Raw genomic sequence first — 17,650 nt, forward strand, 5'->3', positions numbered from 1 at the left:
CCAACAGGACTTGGCACCTGCACACAGTGCCAAAGCTACCAGTACCTGGTTTAAGGACCATGGTATCCCTGTTCTTAATTGGCCAGCAAACTCGCCTGACCTTAACCCTATAGAAAATCTATGGGGTATTGTGAAGAGGAAGATGCGATACGCCAGACCCAACAATGCAGAAGAGCTGAAGGCCACTATCAGAGCAACCTGGGCTCTCATAACACCTGAGTAGTGCCACAGACTGATCAACTCCATGCCACGCCGCATTGCTGCAGTAATTCAGGCAAAAGGAGCCCCATCTAAGTATTGAGTGCTGTACATGCTCATACTTTTCATCTTCATACTTTTCAGTTGGCCAACATTTCTAAAAATCCTTTTTTTTGTATTGGTCTTAAGTAGTAATCTAATTTTCTGAGATACTGATTTTGGGGTTTTCCTTAGTTGTCAGTTATAATCATCAAAATTAAAAGGAATGAATACTTGAAATATATCAGTCTGTGTGGAATGAATGTATACATTATGATATTCTAATTATATGACCAACACCTGTACACCATGGACATTTAGCTGCGACTATAGAAGCCACAAACTTCCAGGAGCTCAGCTTCTCACCTCTGGGCCACATTGCTAATTAAGTTGTCAGTCTGACACTATAGAGGAGCGAATAGTGAAACCGTGTCTGCGCTGTATACTAACATGCCTGGGGCAGCTGAAAAGCCACAAAGAAGCCTGAAAAGCAAGGTTCTTGTGGACTGCAAAGGCTGGGTAAGTTATAAGGACCCATTATGGGTGACTCAGTGGGAGTGTGTGTACACATTTAAGGATTTGCTACACCTGGAGATACATAAAGCACACATCACATATTTATCGTTCACAGAAAGTGTTATAAAGTAATACACTGTGTGCCCTAAAATTTAACCTACACATATCTGAACAGGAGGTTAAAAATAACACACACACACACACACACACACACACACATTGAGTGCTCTAACTTTTACACACACACACATTGAGTGCTCTAACTTTTACAATTATTTTTTTCTTTCTCATATGGACAGAGTTCTTTAATAACGAAGTGTAAAGGATCCTTGTTAAAACTGGTTGTTTATGGTACCTGTACATAGAGATCACCCAATATATGATTGACCACATTTTTTAAACCCTCAAATATCTGTATTCACCTAAAGAATCCTGCTTCAGCCAGGTAGATCTGTGTTTTAAACACAGCAATGCAATCCAATACAAAAGCAGCACGAAGTACAGCCTGAAAAAAAATATCCCCATAGAGTTGGATCACCTCCTCTCTTAATGGGTGCCACCATGAATGGAAAATTTAAAGTTTCACACAGTCTGTTTTTGAAAAAATGGTGTACTGAACTGTATTATAGGGTCAGGGTAATATGTATGTATGTGTGTGTGTGTGTGTGTGTGTGTGTGTGTGTGTGTGTGTGTGTGTGTGTGTGTGTGTGTGTGTGTGTGGGGTCATGTGACTGTTGGCGTTTGTGAGAGCCCCATTCAGTGGCTAAAATATTATCCAGCTTTAATTTAGAAAAAAAAGACTAATTTAAGGTCTTTCCCAGTCCTGGAAATATGTCAGTATAGTAACATAGCAGACAGTGTAGCAGAGGCGTGTCACAATGTCGGGGGCTCCATCGGCTCTCACACTCTGCATCCGCCTGACAGGAGGAGAGGGGAGGATGGGACACGGCTTTTGCCACCACAGCACTATTTCCACATGCTAATATACGGGTTTGTGTGTGTGTGTTTCTGCCCGAGCAGCAACTCTCTTTACCATCTAGGGTATAAATATTTTAGTTTAGCTTCCGAGACCATGGCCGAAATCCTTTTGCTGGTTACATTTCACGGCGTCTACATTTCCAGGCAACTTTAAAGTTTGTTGTATCCGACAGCGGCAGTACGCTACAAAAGACACAATGTCACATTATTCGCACGTACCGGGGGAATGTGTCCTTCTTGGCTGTTGGCATACACCTGTTCCAGCAGCAGAAATGAATGAATAGCAAGCAGCATGTAGAGAGAAACGGGGGCCAAGCGGCTCACCTTCAGTCCCGCCGCAGAAGTCTACAGGCCATGTCGGACATCCATCTCAGCGGGCAGACGAGGACCGAGCAGCATGTACCGGCGTCGTTTTCACCGCCTTTCTCCCAGATTTAGCTCAGCTGTTACGGGCTTGTAAGTCTTGTTTGTATCCCTGTGTTTTCCGACAGTGACACCACACGTTTGACTGCTGCTATTTCTAAGGCAATAAAACTACACTTCCGGTTGCAACTTTCAAAGTAAAACCTAAATTTGAAGGATACGGTGCTGGCGCTTTAATTTGTACGCTAAACTTATCTTCTTTCCTATAATTATGCATCATGGGTGTCTAACTTGACGTAACAGCCCTAGACCAATCCCCCAAATTTCGCTGCTTCCGGAATGTCAAATGCTTTTTATTCCATACAAACATGCAAACCGGGAATGTTAGATTTCTGATTGAAAACGCGGAGGATCCTTAGGGCGCGACTGCACTTTAAAATATAGACAAATATATTTTACAGTAATCAAAGTCATCATCCGACCCAGCCTACCTTAACGGTTTTACCCTTTTACATCATAAGTGACGTTTTAAAGGTCACTGGCAAAAGCAGTTGGTCCATCATCAGGACCAGAGCATCTCCTCACACAGCATAAATAACACGCAATTAACTGCCTACAGCGTATACATTAGAATTTTACATTAGTTGTAAATTTGGGGATATGATTAATCATTCACGTATTTATTCATTATATACTGTACAATGATGGTGGTACAGGTAAATGTAAAAGTTTATAAGTTCACCCACTAAAAGCCATATAACTGAAGCTCATATAGCAGCAGTATCCTGATTACCCAATATGTGATGGATTGGCTATGAGTTTGTTGCCTTGTAACATCTTAATGTTGCAAAACTATTATTTTGATAAAAAGTAATGGCATACATTTGAATAATAAAACTTCATTTTAGATTAAAGTAAATACACATTATAGGTGACTCACCAATAAGCAAGTTAAACCTTCTGACAATTGCTTTAAATGCAGTGCTGCAGACAAATGCATCTTCTCATCAGTCTCATTTTTATTTGTAATGCTCTTCAGTAACAAATATATAAACATGTTTAAAAAATACAAAGAAATATAAACAGGTGTCTTGATTCAGTGTAGCAGTTAGCAGCAACAATTAGCAAGAAAACCTGACACATCAAAATGATTTTTAAAATGGGATGAGATCAAACAATCTCATCACATTTTAAAAAACCTGCTCCTTATAAGGTACTAATTTCCAATTTCGACAAAAAGGGCAGAGCAAGCGTGAGGTGCATCACGAAGGATTGTTGGGACGGCTCAAGGAAATCAGCTGGTGTTTTTGGCAGCAGTGAAAAATGCAAGGGTTTCTGGGATTCAGTGTTCAGTGCATCAGAAAGCCCACTGCACTGTAAACACCTCTGACATGGGCAAGGCCAGGCTGGTCACTGTCAAAACCTGGGGCAAGAGAAAGACACAGAGAGTTTCGACTGACAGAATGGCTTAATTTTTGCACAAAGACCTGATATAGTAGAGGTGGAAACAGTAGACATAACAAGGAAAAAAGTAGGACAAACATGGAAAATAAATACATGAACAGGATGAAACATACAGACACTTACCTGCAGAATGACATTATCAAACACCAAAGAAAATAGTGTTGAGTAACACAGAACTCACCTTGGTGTCAGTGCGGTACGTGAAATCCCTGACTTTGTCCCCATTGGCTAATACATATAGAGGTGGTGACGGCACCCCGAACACTTGCAGCCCTCCCAGTACCAGACCGTCCAGGGCCCCATTCAGCCTGAGAGGATCACTCACCACCTGAGACTGAAGTGGGAGGTAGAGTAGAAGGTTTTTAAGCATTTAAACATAATTGAGATCAAGAAACTTTAAGTAGTGGTGCGTTCAATGCAAAACACTGCCTCATCAGCTTTCCCAATGCAAATATCACCAGTCTCTTACTCTACCTGTCCAGCAATGAAGATAATGTAACAGTAATTTCCCATTTCAAAGGTGTCAAGACTGTCCCCGTCATCCCAGAACAAGTGGCCCCGGGCCCAGCCTCCTGCTGACAGTGCCACCGTCAAGAACAAAGGGTTTCTGCGTGAGGCTGTGGTTGTCAAAGCGGGCTCCTTCACAAGAAAAGGCAGATCAAAGAAAACACCATGAAACGATACAAAACACACTTTTCTGACTTTCAGCTAGTTTTAAGCTTTTAAGACATCAGTCAGGATGTCATGATAGTTCTAGCTCAACACAACCTGATGCAATGTCCATGTCATAGCCATATTACTGAACTAACTGTGTTTACAAAATTGCAAATGTCCATTGGAAAACGATTTTCTTCCACTGAACAAAACAATTAATGAACAGTGGCTAAAATAAATGATTGTTAAGTTAAGCCCCTTAGAAATTAATCAATAATATATATTAACAAAATTTTAATCTTCTGCCAAGGAACTGTATCAATTATCAAACAAAGCCTAACAATGTGAAGTGACTATTATTTAAGTGAAAAGTTACAAGTCACTGCTTGCTACATAATTCAGCTAAACAGAAGTAGAAATGTTGTAGCTATCTCAATTATGTATTGTGGGATTTTCTATCCTCAAATATTTTATTAATAATTGATCAAACACATTTTGTCACCAACTAAACCAAACATTATTCATAAAGTACTCAGCTCAGCAGATGAGTTGCATATTGGCAGTTTTTTCCAGAGTGGACACCCACCTGCCGGGGGATAATGTGTCCCTCTCGCACGTGTACGTTGATGGTGTCCAGAGGGGCTGGCAGGAGCAGGTACTGACCCTTACTGTAGAAAGGCTGACCCTAGAGACCCCAAAGGGAAACAGGTGAACACTTCAGTCATGTGTTACCACAGAACGCCTCGAACATGTTGGCTTTTAATAGTAGACAAACACAAATGGACTGAGCCTTAGTGGTGGTATTGTGAGAGACAGAAAGCTGGATAGGGCTGAGTGACTCACATTATGCAGGCTATACCAAGTGCCAGGGGGCAGGTAAGCGGCCAGCTCTACTGCCCCTTGCTCTAAGACTGGGCTAATAAGAAGTGAACTCCCCCACAGGAACTGTCGGTCTATGGACTGTGAGTTAGGGTCAGTGGGAAACCTAAGAGGAATGCATAGGGAGCAGAAAAATATGATGTTATGGAAAGTGTACCATGTGGTCTTAATCATTTAATTTATGTAGGACAATAAATGATGCAGAGGACAGGACACATACTCCATGAAGAGAGGCCTGGCCACAGTGTCAGCTGAAGTGTGTGCATGATGGAAGAGTGTGTAGAGGAACGGGAGAAGGGAGTAACGAAGGTTCAGTGCACTCCGCATGGCTGCCTGGGCCTTCTGCCCAAAGATATAGGGCTCCTGAGGCTGCGGGACACATAGAAACACACAGACAATGAGAAGATATAGAGTTACCTCTATTCATAATGCATGAAACAGATGGACTGCTCTAGACGCAGTGGAAAAACCATACACGGTAGAGTAGACCACCTACGCCCTAAAAAAAAAAAAAATACAGTGTCTCACAGCATTCGGCTTGTCATTGTGGTTTCTCATAAATGGGTAGAAGGCCCCGAGCTGCATCCATCGCACACACAACTCCTCGGTGGTGTTGCCTCCAAAGCCACAGATGTCCGCCCCCACAAGGGGCACCCCGAACAGGCTGAACTGCAGTACCGCTGAAGGGGTGGAGGGTGCAAAAGGTCAGTCAAAATCTTCAAAAAAGTTTTTACAAAAAACTTTCTCATGGTTTGGTTGAACCTTTATTCTATCACGTACAGAATCACATGCAGTCAAATATCTGTGAAAATGAACATAACAACAACACAGTATCATGGCCTTTCAGAGAGTACATCTCCTCACCAGGGATGGAGTATCGTAGCTGCTCCCAGGTGCTCCTGACGTCTCCTGTCCAAACTCCAGAGAATCGGCCGATGCCAGGGTAGGAGGAGCGAGAGAGGACGAAGGGTCTCTTTCCTCGCACCTTCATAAGAGCGCTAAGGATGGTGGCCAACCCCAGGATGAATACAGTGTACATACATAACAATTAACAAAAGCCAAAGAACAACAACAAAGAATTTCAGTACCTTTTAAAGCACAATATAAATAAAATGTATTATGATTGTTATAATAACTTGTTACTATGTTCAACAAAAAATTGTTTGAGAAAGTCTATTTTTGGAATATTAAAATAATCATACACTTGTAACCACACAAGAGCTGTTTATGTGACACACTGTTGACCTACTTTTGAGCTAAGATAAGGTTTTAAGGTTGTAAAAACATTTATGACATCAACTGATGTCAAAAGATCAGACGTTGTTTTTTGTTACAGTGGTGTCTTATTATCACTATCCCATAAAGCTGACAGCTTGCATACAACGGCCACTTATTGCTTATTGCTAACCTGTGTGTCGCATAGGCTTCTGTCAGTCCGTACATGTTGTGCAGGTTGTAGTGAGTGGACAGCTTCTGCTGAGCTGACATACAAAGAGTTCCTGAGTTCAGCTGGCCTCCAACCACCCCTGTTTGTAAGAGAGACACACAAGCTACTACTTACTACAACATAATGTAGCCATGAACAGATTAGTTGTGTATTTATAGTAGTTTACATGGCATCTTATACAATATCCATTTATATACTTTAATATATGAACTGACTATCAATGTAACACCAGTAATGTTTGTATGCCTTTAGATTCTGATAACGTGCAACACTGATGTGAAGTACACTTACTGGGTGTGTAAGGCGGGTTCTCAAGATCACTGTCAGGACAGCCCTCCACTGAGCCCTGCACAAAACTGGCTGGTTCATTCATATCCTTGGTGGAGCATGGGAGAAAACCACAGGATAAATTATGTGATTGTCAGCAAACAAAACACACAACCTCAAAACCACGGACATGTTTCAGAACTGAAAACCTAACATACCTGACAAGTCATACGAGGCTAAATAACCTGTGCTATCTGCGTGTGTAGATACTCACAATCCACAGACCATCCACAGGAACTTTAGAATGAAAATCTCTGATGCAGTCCTCCCACCAGCGTCTGGTCTCTGGGTTGGTGAAGTCGGGGAAGGCTGTTGGGCCGGGCCAAACCTACACACACAGTATGGGAATATGCATGCCATACACACTTCACAATGGGACAAAAAAGAATACACTCCAAGAAAAAGTCTTACCTGCCCTATCAGGATGTGTCCTGTAGCATTTTTAATGAAGACATCTCGTTTCAGTCCATCATCAAAGGGAGAGTAAGTTCCAGGAGGGCTGGTGCTGCTAATCCCTGGGTCCTTTGAAACCAGGAGAATATGACTTAGTCACAATTTAGGAAAGTTTTGCTGCCGTCTACTGGAAAACTACATCTGCTCATCTAGAGAACACACAACTCTAACCAATTTTGAGGTCTTTTAAACTGAAAGATGTCACACCAGGATAAGGATGTACTTCATGCCTGTCTTATGGAACTCCTCCACCAGAACTGGGAGGTCCCCGAATCGCCAGGGGTCAAAGGTGAATACCCTGCGCTTATTTGCATAGTCCAGATCATTCCACTGCACATCCTGGTGATGAAAAACACAAAACACAAAATGATCTCAGAAAACAAAGTGATTTAAAGAGGAGTCTGAATGGAAGTCAGCATTGTCCAGAGCTAATGATCATTTGTTCCTAAGTGTAAATTCACAAAAACCTTTCTGATTATCGTAAAATGTGAACATTAAAAATGCACATACATAGGAAAAATATCCTGTGAAGAGCTTTGTGAATACTTAATTTACCATGGGAAATTTTGCATTGTGCATGCATTGTGCCACATGCCGGGTTGTATTTGAGGTTGTGTAACCCCAGCGACACAGATGAAAGCCCAGTGACCAATAGGGAGGCATCATAGGATAGCCTGGGGACAGATAAATGACAACAGGGAATCACATAAACACATCCACTAAAAACACATACATACACATAAACACACTTAAATTTACAGTATACATAGTGACATTCTGTAACAGTTATTCCACTTAGAAACTACACCTTTCACTTGCTGACATGTATAAACTGTACGCTTGTTGCTCCCTCTACCTGGAGATGTGTTACTGAGCGCCAACACTGAAGAGACGTACCAATGACCTGGAGGTACTGTCGTGTAACACTTTGAGGGTCAGGACCTAAGAAAACGTACAGGTCCAGGATTCCACCGATAGCCACCCAGGTGAGAGCGGGGGTCGGTTGCAACATCACCTCTACAGAGACATTTGGAAAGATATTTAGCAATAACATTCTCATATGCTACAAACAATAATTCTGCATAGAAGGTGAAGGCAAAAGAAATGGCAGCGGCCTGTTGCGTGTGTTTTATTTGAAGAGATAGCTCGGTACCGATTGCATTGCTGTTGAGAAGGAAAACTCCGTGTGCCAAGCCATCCTCCTCCTGTATTATGTAGAATGGGTGGGAGCCATAGAGGTTAGCATCAGCCTGTAGAAACAGAGTCAACATTCCCCGCTTAACAAGGACTGTTCTGCAGACGGCAGCTTGATGCTATAAATTAAAAGGAGGGGATGGTTGTGTTTTGCATAATGGCTATCACTGACATGTTCCATAGAACAAGGCTTTTGGCCCTTTAGAGCGATGAAATGACAGCTTGCAACCCCTTGTCAAAGATTATATGTCTTTGAGTTTGATATTTCTTGTCTGATTTTAAGTTTCTTCTAAGTTTTGTTTCATTCAGGTTTTTGTAACTACAAGGGGTTAAACTATCCACTCACAGATATTAGAAAAAGATTTGTTAAAACAATGTGCGCAGGAGGAATATATTATATCTTGACCCTTCAGATTTTTCTTGTGACCTCTTGAGGGGTCCCTTCCCTCAGGTTGAGAGCCAAAGCAACAGACTCACATGAGGCGCCATGTCTCTGTTCCAGAGAGTCAGTGTTGTCCAGTTAAGGTCCAGAAGGAGGGAGGTGTAATGCTCCCCAAGCCCAGACACAAGGGAAGAGGCCAGTGTGGTGGATAGCTGCAGGTACTGGTCAGCAAACAGCAGAGGAGCAACGGTGGTATTCATACTGGACAGGCAGGACACAGGAAACAAACAAACATGCATTACATGAGGATCATGATTAAGCAAATCGGTCATTTCACACAGACTTAAGAGAGAGATAATATTCTTCCTTTATGAAGCTTCTTATGGCCTTTCAGGGAAGTGTTAATTATGCAACAACCTAAATATAAAACATTTAGTTGGATAAATATCTCCTTGACAGTGTAAATCAAACTGAATATTATATACCTTTGTAAAGGTAGAATTTATAACTGAGCTGTTGTGTTGGATTACATTATGTTATTGTAAAAATGTACTGCATATAAATAAATACATAAATACCACAAACCCAATAAAATATACACATGAATAAATATAAGGAGAAAAAATAAATTAATGACTTAACTGTAGAACTGCAGAAAATGGGACTATAACAGTGGGAACAGGCACAAGCTGACTGAGTATGAGTAAGTAAGTCACTGATCATAATTGACGTAGCAGGTAAGGCTTTACAAACGTTACTATGATGTCATCTATATAATGTACACAGATTTAAACTGAACAGAACCACTCACATCACCCTGCCATTGGATTTTCGCCGCACTATGAAGCCAAACGGGTCAGACCGGTATTCGGTGGTGTAGAAGGCATCTTGGGTATCAGCTCTGCTCTGATGAACACCAGCTGGGAGCTCAACTTCATACCGCTGAAATGTTGGGTCCTTTAACTTGAGAGAAAACACATATCTGTTTACAGATTCATACATATGAACGAATTAATTAAGTTTTTTTAGTCAGTCACACAACTATGCTCAGCCCACATGGGCTTCAAAAACACCACAAATTCCTATAAACCAGATTCGGAGTGTCGCCTATATATTTTCAAACAATACTACAAAAAGAGGCAGAAAATACCAAAAATCAACTCTTTCACAATCAGATCTTCAAATCTAATTGTCTACAACAAAATTATAAATCACTGAAAAAGACATTTACTACGTAATACTGAAGAAATGTGTCTACTTTTTGTTTCACAGGCTTTTGAATCAAAGTAAACTGAACAAAAATAAACAACCATTCCAATGTTTGATCATCTGTACACCTTAATATTTCAGTGTAAATGAGTATGTGCAATATAACACAATCACACAATCGGTTTTCCTCCTGAATGTTTTGAAATCTTGATGGGCATGGTATAATTTATTCCACAACTACATTACAGTAATCTATACTTACCATGCAAATCAACAGGGAGCTTAAAAGGACCCTCTATATTTCTTTCATTGTGTCTTTTTAAATGGTTGCAGAGGGAAAAATTTTTGAGTATGAGTATTGCGTACTCACAGTGAGGTGTAAGCAGCCTGCAGTCTCTTCTATGACTTCTATGTGTAGCATAGAGATATCTCTGGGGAGATAGGAGGGGGTGGCACGAGTCAGGGTGGCAGCCTGGCCTCGCGTGGTGGGTGTGAAGGGACCCATTTTATAGCCAGGGTACAAACTGGGGTAGAAGCACCAAGGTGGTCCTGCAGAGTCAGGCAGAGGGACGTAGCAGCATCCCCTCTCTTCACACTCTGTCTGGCTGAGAACCCTGTCCCTGCCACAGTCAAACCGACTGTCTGGGGCCATGATACATTTACTGTCTCTGGAAATGTCAGTCTCATGGGAGCTTTCTGGGTGGCCTCCTTTGGTCTCCACTGAATTGTTCTGTGGTTTTGCTGGATTATTATTAACAAGTCTTTCGTGTGCTGTAGTTTTGTGTTGCTTAGCATAGACTGATCTAACAAGTCTGTTTTCATGGTTCATGAACAAGTGGTCGATGTACAAACATACTGTCAAAGCAGAGGCGAGGAGGAGCACAGCTACAGTAAAGTTAGACAGCAGCCCCATTACCCTCATCAGAGATAACGTTACACACGCCTTGTGCTTCTTATGGTGTAAATATTCAATAGCAGAGTGCGTTGTACGTTTCACAGAGCGCAGTAGTGAATAAATAGCTAACGGAGAATCAATAGCCACTCACAGTTTGTTCATTTTGTGCACGCTGAACCGTGTTTCACTGCCCAAGTGTCATTGACAGCTGAATTAGTTAGCAGTTAGCTATCAAGCTATTCAGGGTCGGAGGTATTTCTTAGCATTTCCCTCCACACAAATTACGTGCAAGCAGTGACAGAAAAATAGTTGTGTTGCAAAGCAGCAGAATAAGCTGAATTTGAGTGAAGACTGCATAACGTCTTCCTTAAGACAAGGCAAAGTGCGGTCGAACATTAAACTAGGGCAAGCACACTGGGACAAAAGTGCTTCTTCTTTGTGGTTTTACGGCGGTTGCCATCCAAAATGTTGCATTACCGTCACCTTCTGGATGATTTAGTTTTCCCAGTGCAATAAATTTACAGTGCTCACCTGCAATGTCAGCATCACACACCGTCTTCATCCTCTCTGACTTGCTCTTAATTTCCACAGCACAATCAAACACCATAGCAATTATGCCAGAAATTGCTTCTTGTCCATGCATACCATGTTCTGCTCATCCCCATTCCTGTTCCTTTTGCACTGCTGGCCGTTCATCATTTCTTTGCAGTCTCTCGATAGCTTCGGCATGACAAACCCTCTTCTGATGATCTGATTTTATTCACTTTTAGGCTATGTAACTGTCTCAAAGACATGTTTAATTGAAATGTCTATTTTGTATATTTGTATGTGGAAGTTCATGAATATTTGAGTTCATACAGCCATTTAAAAATAGGAAAAACGTGAAGATGTTAAAAGGGGTAACATTAAAAGGGGTAACATTCACAAAAATGTCTTTAAATACTGTTAAAAATTTTGTGCTTTTATGTAAGGTTTATTTCAACGAACAACAGAGAGTAATGGGAAATGGGTCACATGAACATAGTTAAGATAAGGGCATAACCATGGCATTATGGGTAAGAGACAATGTGGAGGCAGAGCAGAGCATGCAGAGGAACGAAATAAAGCTCCAAAATGACCGTATTCTGCACTAGGTTCAAGAGGCGCACACGGTAATTGCCTTTCATTTGTTTACCTTGGTGTATGGTACTTGTTGGTGTACTTTACGTGGACAATATTTTTGTTTGGTTATATTGTATGATTTCATTGCATTTCGCTTGTGTTAATGTGTTTGGGCCTGTTTATCAATGGACACTAGCTTGAAAGGCCTTAAAGTGAATGTGAGGTGAATGTTTTAAGCTGTATGTCTTTTATTTTCTTGTAGTTTTCACGGTGTCTGCTGACGAAGGAGAGAGTTGCGATAAAATAAATCTTCAGAAGACATCTGTATGATGCGTGGCCATTGTTTCTTGGGACCAGTATAGCTACAGGCTATTTGTTTTATTTTTCCAGACATGCTGACCCCGCATGGTGATTTCCCGCACAGTGAATGCACTTTACTTGTTCCTGCTCCTTTTCACGACACACTCCTCACATTCCTCCTACAACTTCTGACTCCTCTACAAACTGCAGCCACATGTCAATATTCCTGACAACTGACGCACCTTAATGGAACTCTTCAATAAGGACTCACCACTTAACATAGGTTATATAATCTTAATATAGCCTACCCTCTAGGGCAAATCTCCCTCAAAAGTCAAACACAGAGTTACTTTACTCCGTTTCTCCATGACGGAATCTTGTAAGTCTTCTCGCCTCATGTCCCCCCCCACATTTTAAAATCTATGTTGTTTCCCTCACTTTTCTCCCGCGATATCAGAGTTGGCTCATAGCCGAGGCGGTTTACTACGACTGAGTTGTCAATCACACACTCCGCATCAGACATAACCCAGCAAGCAAGTTCACGGTTAAAAGACGTCTAATAGACGTCTACACATAGCCCTGACGTTATTTATATACGTTTATTGTTGTGACTGTATGCTGGATAATTTGCAATAAATAAAGTAAAAAAACTTATTTTCATATCATAATGATCTAGTGAGTAAAATATATGTGTGGCTTTCATAACAAATTATAATCGGTAAGGTTGCACATGTTTCATGTTCACCCCCTCTGAATTCAGATAATACAATGTAAGGGTTTTTAAGGGCACGAGGAAACATGTGGGTAACGTTTTCATGGAGTTACAGTAATGTTAAGTTACACTTGCATGTTAAGCTAACCACAACGTGCCTCGTTCTATAGGCTACTGTTACCCGCTGAAATGTCACGGTTCCTACACATGTTAACAAATAATGAAGATAAATAATGAAGACAGGTCAGTTGCTCGCTGAAAGGCTGTAACGTATCCCTCGTGTAAAAGTGGCCAATTTGTTTATCGCGAGATCTGGCAACTGACGTCTACCAGGGCTGTCCCTCATAGTCCCTGATATCTACTAAGTATCGCGTTGCCAGTAGTCATGTCTCAGTGACACAAAACTCATTTTCACGAACATGTTTGGTAATTTGGGACACAGTTTTATTAGTGCAATTAAACCTATTGACATATTTCAAAAAGGATTTTAAACTTATTTCTTAACCATAACTAAAATAAAATAAATTTAAACACATATGTCTAAAGTTACATGATATCTAGCCTATCATTTGTTATAGTTGTTTGTGATAGCTTAATTCATTGTTAAATCAGCAAATGTCAACAGGCTAGACTTTTGACTAAGATGTTAAAATCATTAAAGACTCCAATATGTTGTCAAACATGTTTATTTTATTTATGTCTGTTTCTTGTTGTTCTATTCTGCAACAGACCTTAAATTTATCATAAGAATAAATCCACATATTAAACAAAGTGAGTAGCAAACGCCTGCATGCATCAGCATTGCTTCTTGATTAGACTTAATTACTGTATACTATATGTTACAGCACTACCACATTAAACATACTAAACATTTGCTTGATTGTTTACCATTGTCAGAAGATTGTTGGAATAAGCTAATTTGACCAAGGGCCTTCTAGAGACAATGTGGGGGATTAGCATCATTAGCAATAGCATCTTACCCTATCTACTTAAAAGTTGCCTGTAGGTTACATCTCTGTGGTTCTATGTTGACATACATGAGTGGTCCCTCTGTATATCTGGTTTTATGAATCCACACTAGTGAAAAATTTCATTTTAATAGCCTTTTAACACTGTCCCAATATATCTGAAACATGCTGTCCCAAATTACCACAACACGTTAGGTAATTTGGGGCAGCAAAAAAATGTCATAATTTAAAAAATGTAAACATAATTTCCTAACAAAATATTTGTATTTTGGTACACTATCACATCATACATGTTTTGCATATCATTTAAATCTACAGTATATTAGTCATCAAATGTTTTACCCTTATATTGAAATCAAGCTGAAGCCTATTTCATTTCTATTAACTCCTGTTTTTTGGGATCAACTTCCTGTTTAATGCAGACCACACACCCCGATGTGGTGGCACATAAATGATTCAACAAGGAGCTGCTCCCGTGTTACTGCCTCAATACTTCTTTGCGTTTTAAAGATTATGTTCATAGATGCTTTTGGAATAATGAGATTGTATTGTCTACCTGTGTTATTGCAAAGAAAGTGGTTTGGTTGGGTACATGTTCACAATTAAAGAGACAAGCAGCAACAGTAGGCTGGGCAGCAAGTGTGATATTTTAAAGTGATCTTATCAATACATTCATGGAATATGTATTGATAAGGAAAAAGGAAAATAACTGCAGAAACAGCTAAATTGCAGATAATCAACCAACAAAGCCAATTGCATTCCCTGGAAATGACCTGTTGCACAGCATATGAAATATATATTTAAATATATAAGCCTATAGATAGAGTAATTGTACTTTTTCTTGAGTAAATTTTGTAATTTTGAGTAGGTTATACTCTACCCGCCACTGGCCAGCAGCACCAGTACTAGCGCTGACATGGTGAACATGAGACAGACAGCAATAGGGCAAGATGAGGGCAATAGCAAAACAGGCAAAGAACAGCCCAAAGCACCAGTTTATGGTAAGATTGATGATGATATGGCTTATTTATTTTTTCATTTATTGTACTCAAGGACAAGGATAGAAGTTTCTAGTTTTTAAAATTTATTTTAAAGGCTCATTTAGTTATGTACTCTACTTGCATAAAATTCTCAAGAATGCAGGAATAAAGGTCTCTAAAGACCCAGAGAGAATGCTTTGACTGGCGAGTGGGCTGACCAGGGACAAACTCCTGGGCCATTTGTTTGCCCCTGTCTGTGACCATTCTTGGCCTTAAAAACTTGGGTCCTGATGTGTATGTGTCACTGCTATGTGTCCATAAACAATTTAATAGTAGTTAAAATGTTCACACCGTATTTTAAGAGGAAGAAGACCGAGTGAAATAAGTATTTGACCCAATTTCTGGCCCCCAGGTATCTTTTATACAGGTAACGAGCTGAGATTAGGAGCACACTCTTACAGGGAGTGCTCCTAATCATATTTGTTGATTCCAAACTCTCCACCATGGCCAAGACCAAAGAGCTGTCCAAGGATGTCAAGGACAAGAATGTAGACCTACACAAGGCTGGAATGGGCTACAAGACCATCGCCAAGCAGCTTGGTGAGAAGGTGACAACAGTTGGTGCGGTTATTCACAAATGGAAGAAACACAAAGCAACAAAACAAACTGTCAATCTCCCTTGGTCTGGGGCTCCATGCAATGATCATGAGAACAGTGAGGAATCAGCCCAGAATTACACAGGAGGATCTTGTCAATGATCTCAAACTAGCTGGGACTGTAGTCCCAAAGAAAACAGTAACACAATACGCTGTAAAGGACTGAAATCCTGCAGCGCCTGCAAGGACCCCCTGCTCAAGAAAGCACATGTACAGGCCCGTCTGAAATTTGCCAATGAACATCTGAATGATTCAGAGAACTGGGTGAAAGTGTTGTGGTCAGATGAGACCGTTGTCGAGCTTTTTGGTATCAACTCAACTCGCCGTGTTTTGAGAAGGAGGAATGCTGCCTATGTCCCCAAAAACACCATCCCCACCGTCAAACATGGAGGTGGAAACATTATGCTTTTGGGGTGTTTTTCTGCTAAGGGGACAGGACAACTTTGCCGCATCAAAGGGATGATGGACGGAGCCATATACCGTCAAATCTTGGGTGAGAACCTCCTTCCCTCAGCAAGGGCATTGAAAATGGGTCGTGGATAGGTATTCCAGCATGATAATGATCCAAAACGCACGACCAAGACAACGAAGGAATGGCTCAAAAAGAAGCACATTAAGGTCCTGGAGTGGCCAAGCCAGTCTCCAGACCTTAATCCCATAGAAAATCTGTGGAGTGAGCTACAGGTTCTAGTTGCCAAACGTCAGCCTCAAAACCTTAGTGATTTGGAGAAGATCTGCAAAGAGGAGTGGAACAACATCCCTCCTGAGATGTGTGCAAACCTGGTGGCCAACTACAAAAAACATCTGACATCTGTGATTGCCAACAATGATTTTGCCACCAAGTACTAAGTCGTGTTTTGCAGAGGGGACAAATACTTCTTTAACTCATTAAAATGCTAACCAATTTATAACATTTTTGACATCCGTTTTTCAGATTTTTTTTGTTGTTATTCTGTCTCTCACTGTTCAAATAAACCTACCATTAAAATTATAGACTGATCATTTCTTTGTCAATGGGCAAATGTACAAAATCAGCAGGGGATCAAATAAGTTTTTTCCCTCACTGTAAGTTGTATGGATGTATAGACAGTGTATTCTAAAACTCACGTAGTAAAAAGACTTGGTTAGTCCAATGGTATGTCATCAGAGTTTGCACTGAAGACAGTTCCCCTTCGAGGGAACTCGAACTGCGTCGGTTACGACACTATGGGAACGCCTCTAGGCGAAGCAGGTCTGAACGTGAATGAAATCACTCCAATCCTATTGGCTTGTTGCTAGAACGGTAAGGTGTGACGGAATAACCGGAGGAGTATAAAGCACACCTGTACACACTCATCATTAGCTTTTTTCTATTCAGCAGGCGCTCTGTATGTTGTTTGAAGAAAGCTCCAGTCCTACAAGCAGTGTGTCTTACCTGAAGAAGTCTACCAGCATGTCCGGCAACCAGATGTACAGAAGGTGTGTTTTTTCTTGCCCTCGGTACATCACGGATGGAGATTCTCATGAGATGTGTGTCTCATGTTAGGGGATGGAGCACGCCCGGGCAGCTATCGATTTCGGGACGGCTGAGGCTTTTTCCCGACCTTCATCCGCTGGCTCCGACGCTTCCTTTCCTCGTTCGGGAGCCCGTTCTCAGCTTCTCCCGCTCGCGGTTTGGATCCGGAGACGCTGCAGCAATCCGACTCCGAGGAGGCGGGCGTGCTCAGCGTAATGGACGATAACTTCCGGGTGTCGGGGCGGCGTCATCTGGCGGCGCCCGACTATGACGTGCTGCTGGAGGTGGTGACTAGAGCCGTGGCTAAGCTCAACATCAACTGGCCACAGGAGGAGCAGACACCACAGGCTAGTGGTAAGCTTGATGAAAGGTTTCTTAAGCACCACACGCCACCTCCACGCCGGTCTCTGCCATTCTTCCTGATTTACATGATGAACTGA

At 41.3% G+C, this 17,650-nt stretch overlaps 2 protein-coding genes across 3 annotated transcripts in view; both read right to left on the bottom strand.

Moving 5' to 3' along the window:
- Positions 1–1,116, bottom strand: part of tbc1d16 (TBC1 domain family, member 16) — an 18,675-nt gene extending 17,559 nt beyond the window's left edge. Inside the window, exon 1 of the mRNA XM_046033116.1 lies at positions 1,109–1,116. Within this exon, the coding sequence (XP_045889072.1) occupies positions 1,109–1,116 (8 nt within the window). The remainder of the gene's footprint in view (positions 1–1,108) is intronic.
- Positions 1,117–3,100: 1,984 nt separating this feature from the next.
- Positions 3,101–11,686, bottom strand: gaa (alpha glucosidase). 2 transcript variants are annotated; one of them, XM_046042310.1, is made up of 19 exons: positions 11,530–11,686; positions 9,706–9,857; positions 8,990–9,155; positions 8,472–8,568; positions 8,216–8,335; positions 7,874–7,992; positions 7,526–7,657; positions 7,277–7,387; positions 7,080–7,193; positions 6,830–6,914; positions 6,500–6,617; positions 5,956–6,089; positions 5,620–5,771; positions 5,312–5,460; positions 5,056–5,197; positions 4,799–4,897; positions 4,033–4,197; positions 3,740–3,892; positions 3,101–3,517 (listed from the first exon to the last, which is right to left on the bottom strand). In XM_046042310.1, exons 1-19 carry the CDS (start codon positions 11,542–11,544, stop codon positions 3,452–3,454), a joined length of 2,289 nt encoding a protein of 762 aa, XP_045898266.1. In that variant the 5' UTR covers positions 11,545–11,686; the 3' UTR covers positions 3,101–3,451. The 2 variants fall into 2 exon arrangements, with proteins under 2 accessions (XP_045898266.1, XP_045898257.1); XM_046042301.1 differs by lacking the exon at positions 11,530–11,686 and adding an exon at positions 10,474–11,470.
- Between the last annotated feature and the right edge of the window lie 5,964 nt (positions 11,687–17,650).

This window comes from Micropterus dolomieu, linkage group LG02 (assembly GCF_021292245.1).
Source record: "Micropterus dolomieu isolate WLL.071019.BEF.003 ecotype Adirondacks linkage group LG02, ASM2129224v1, whole genome shotgun sequence".
Classification (NCBI taxonomy): domain Eukaryota; kingdom Metazoa; phylum Chordata; class Actinopteri; order Centrarchiformes; family Centrarchidae; genus Micropterus; species Micropterus dolomieu.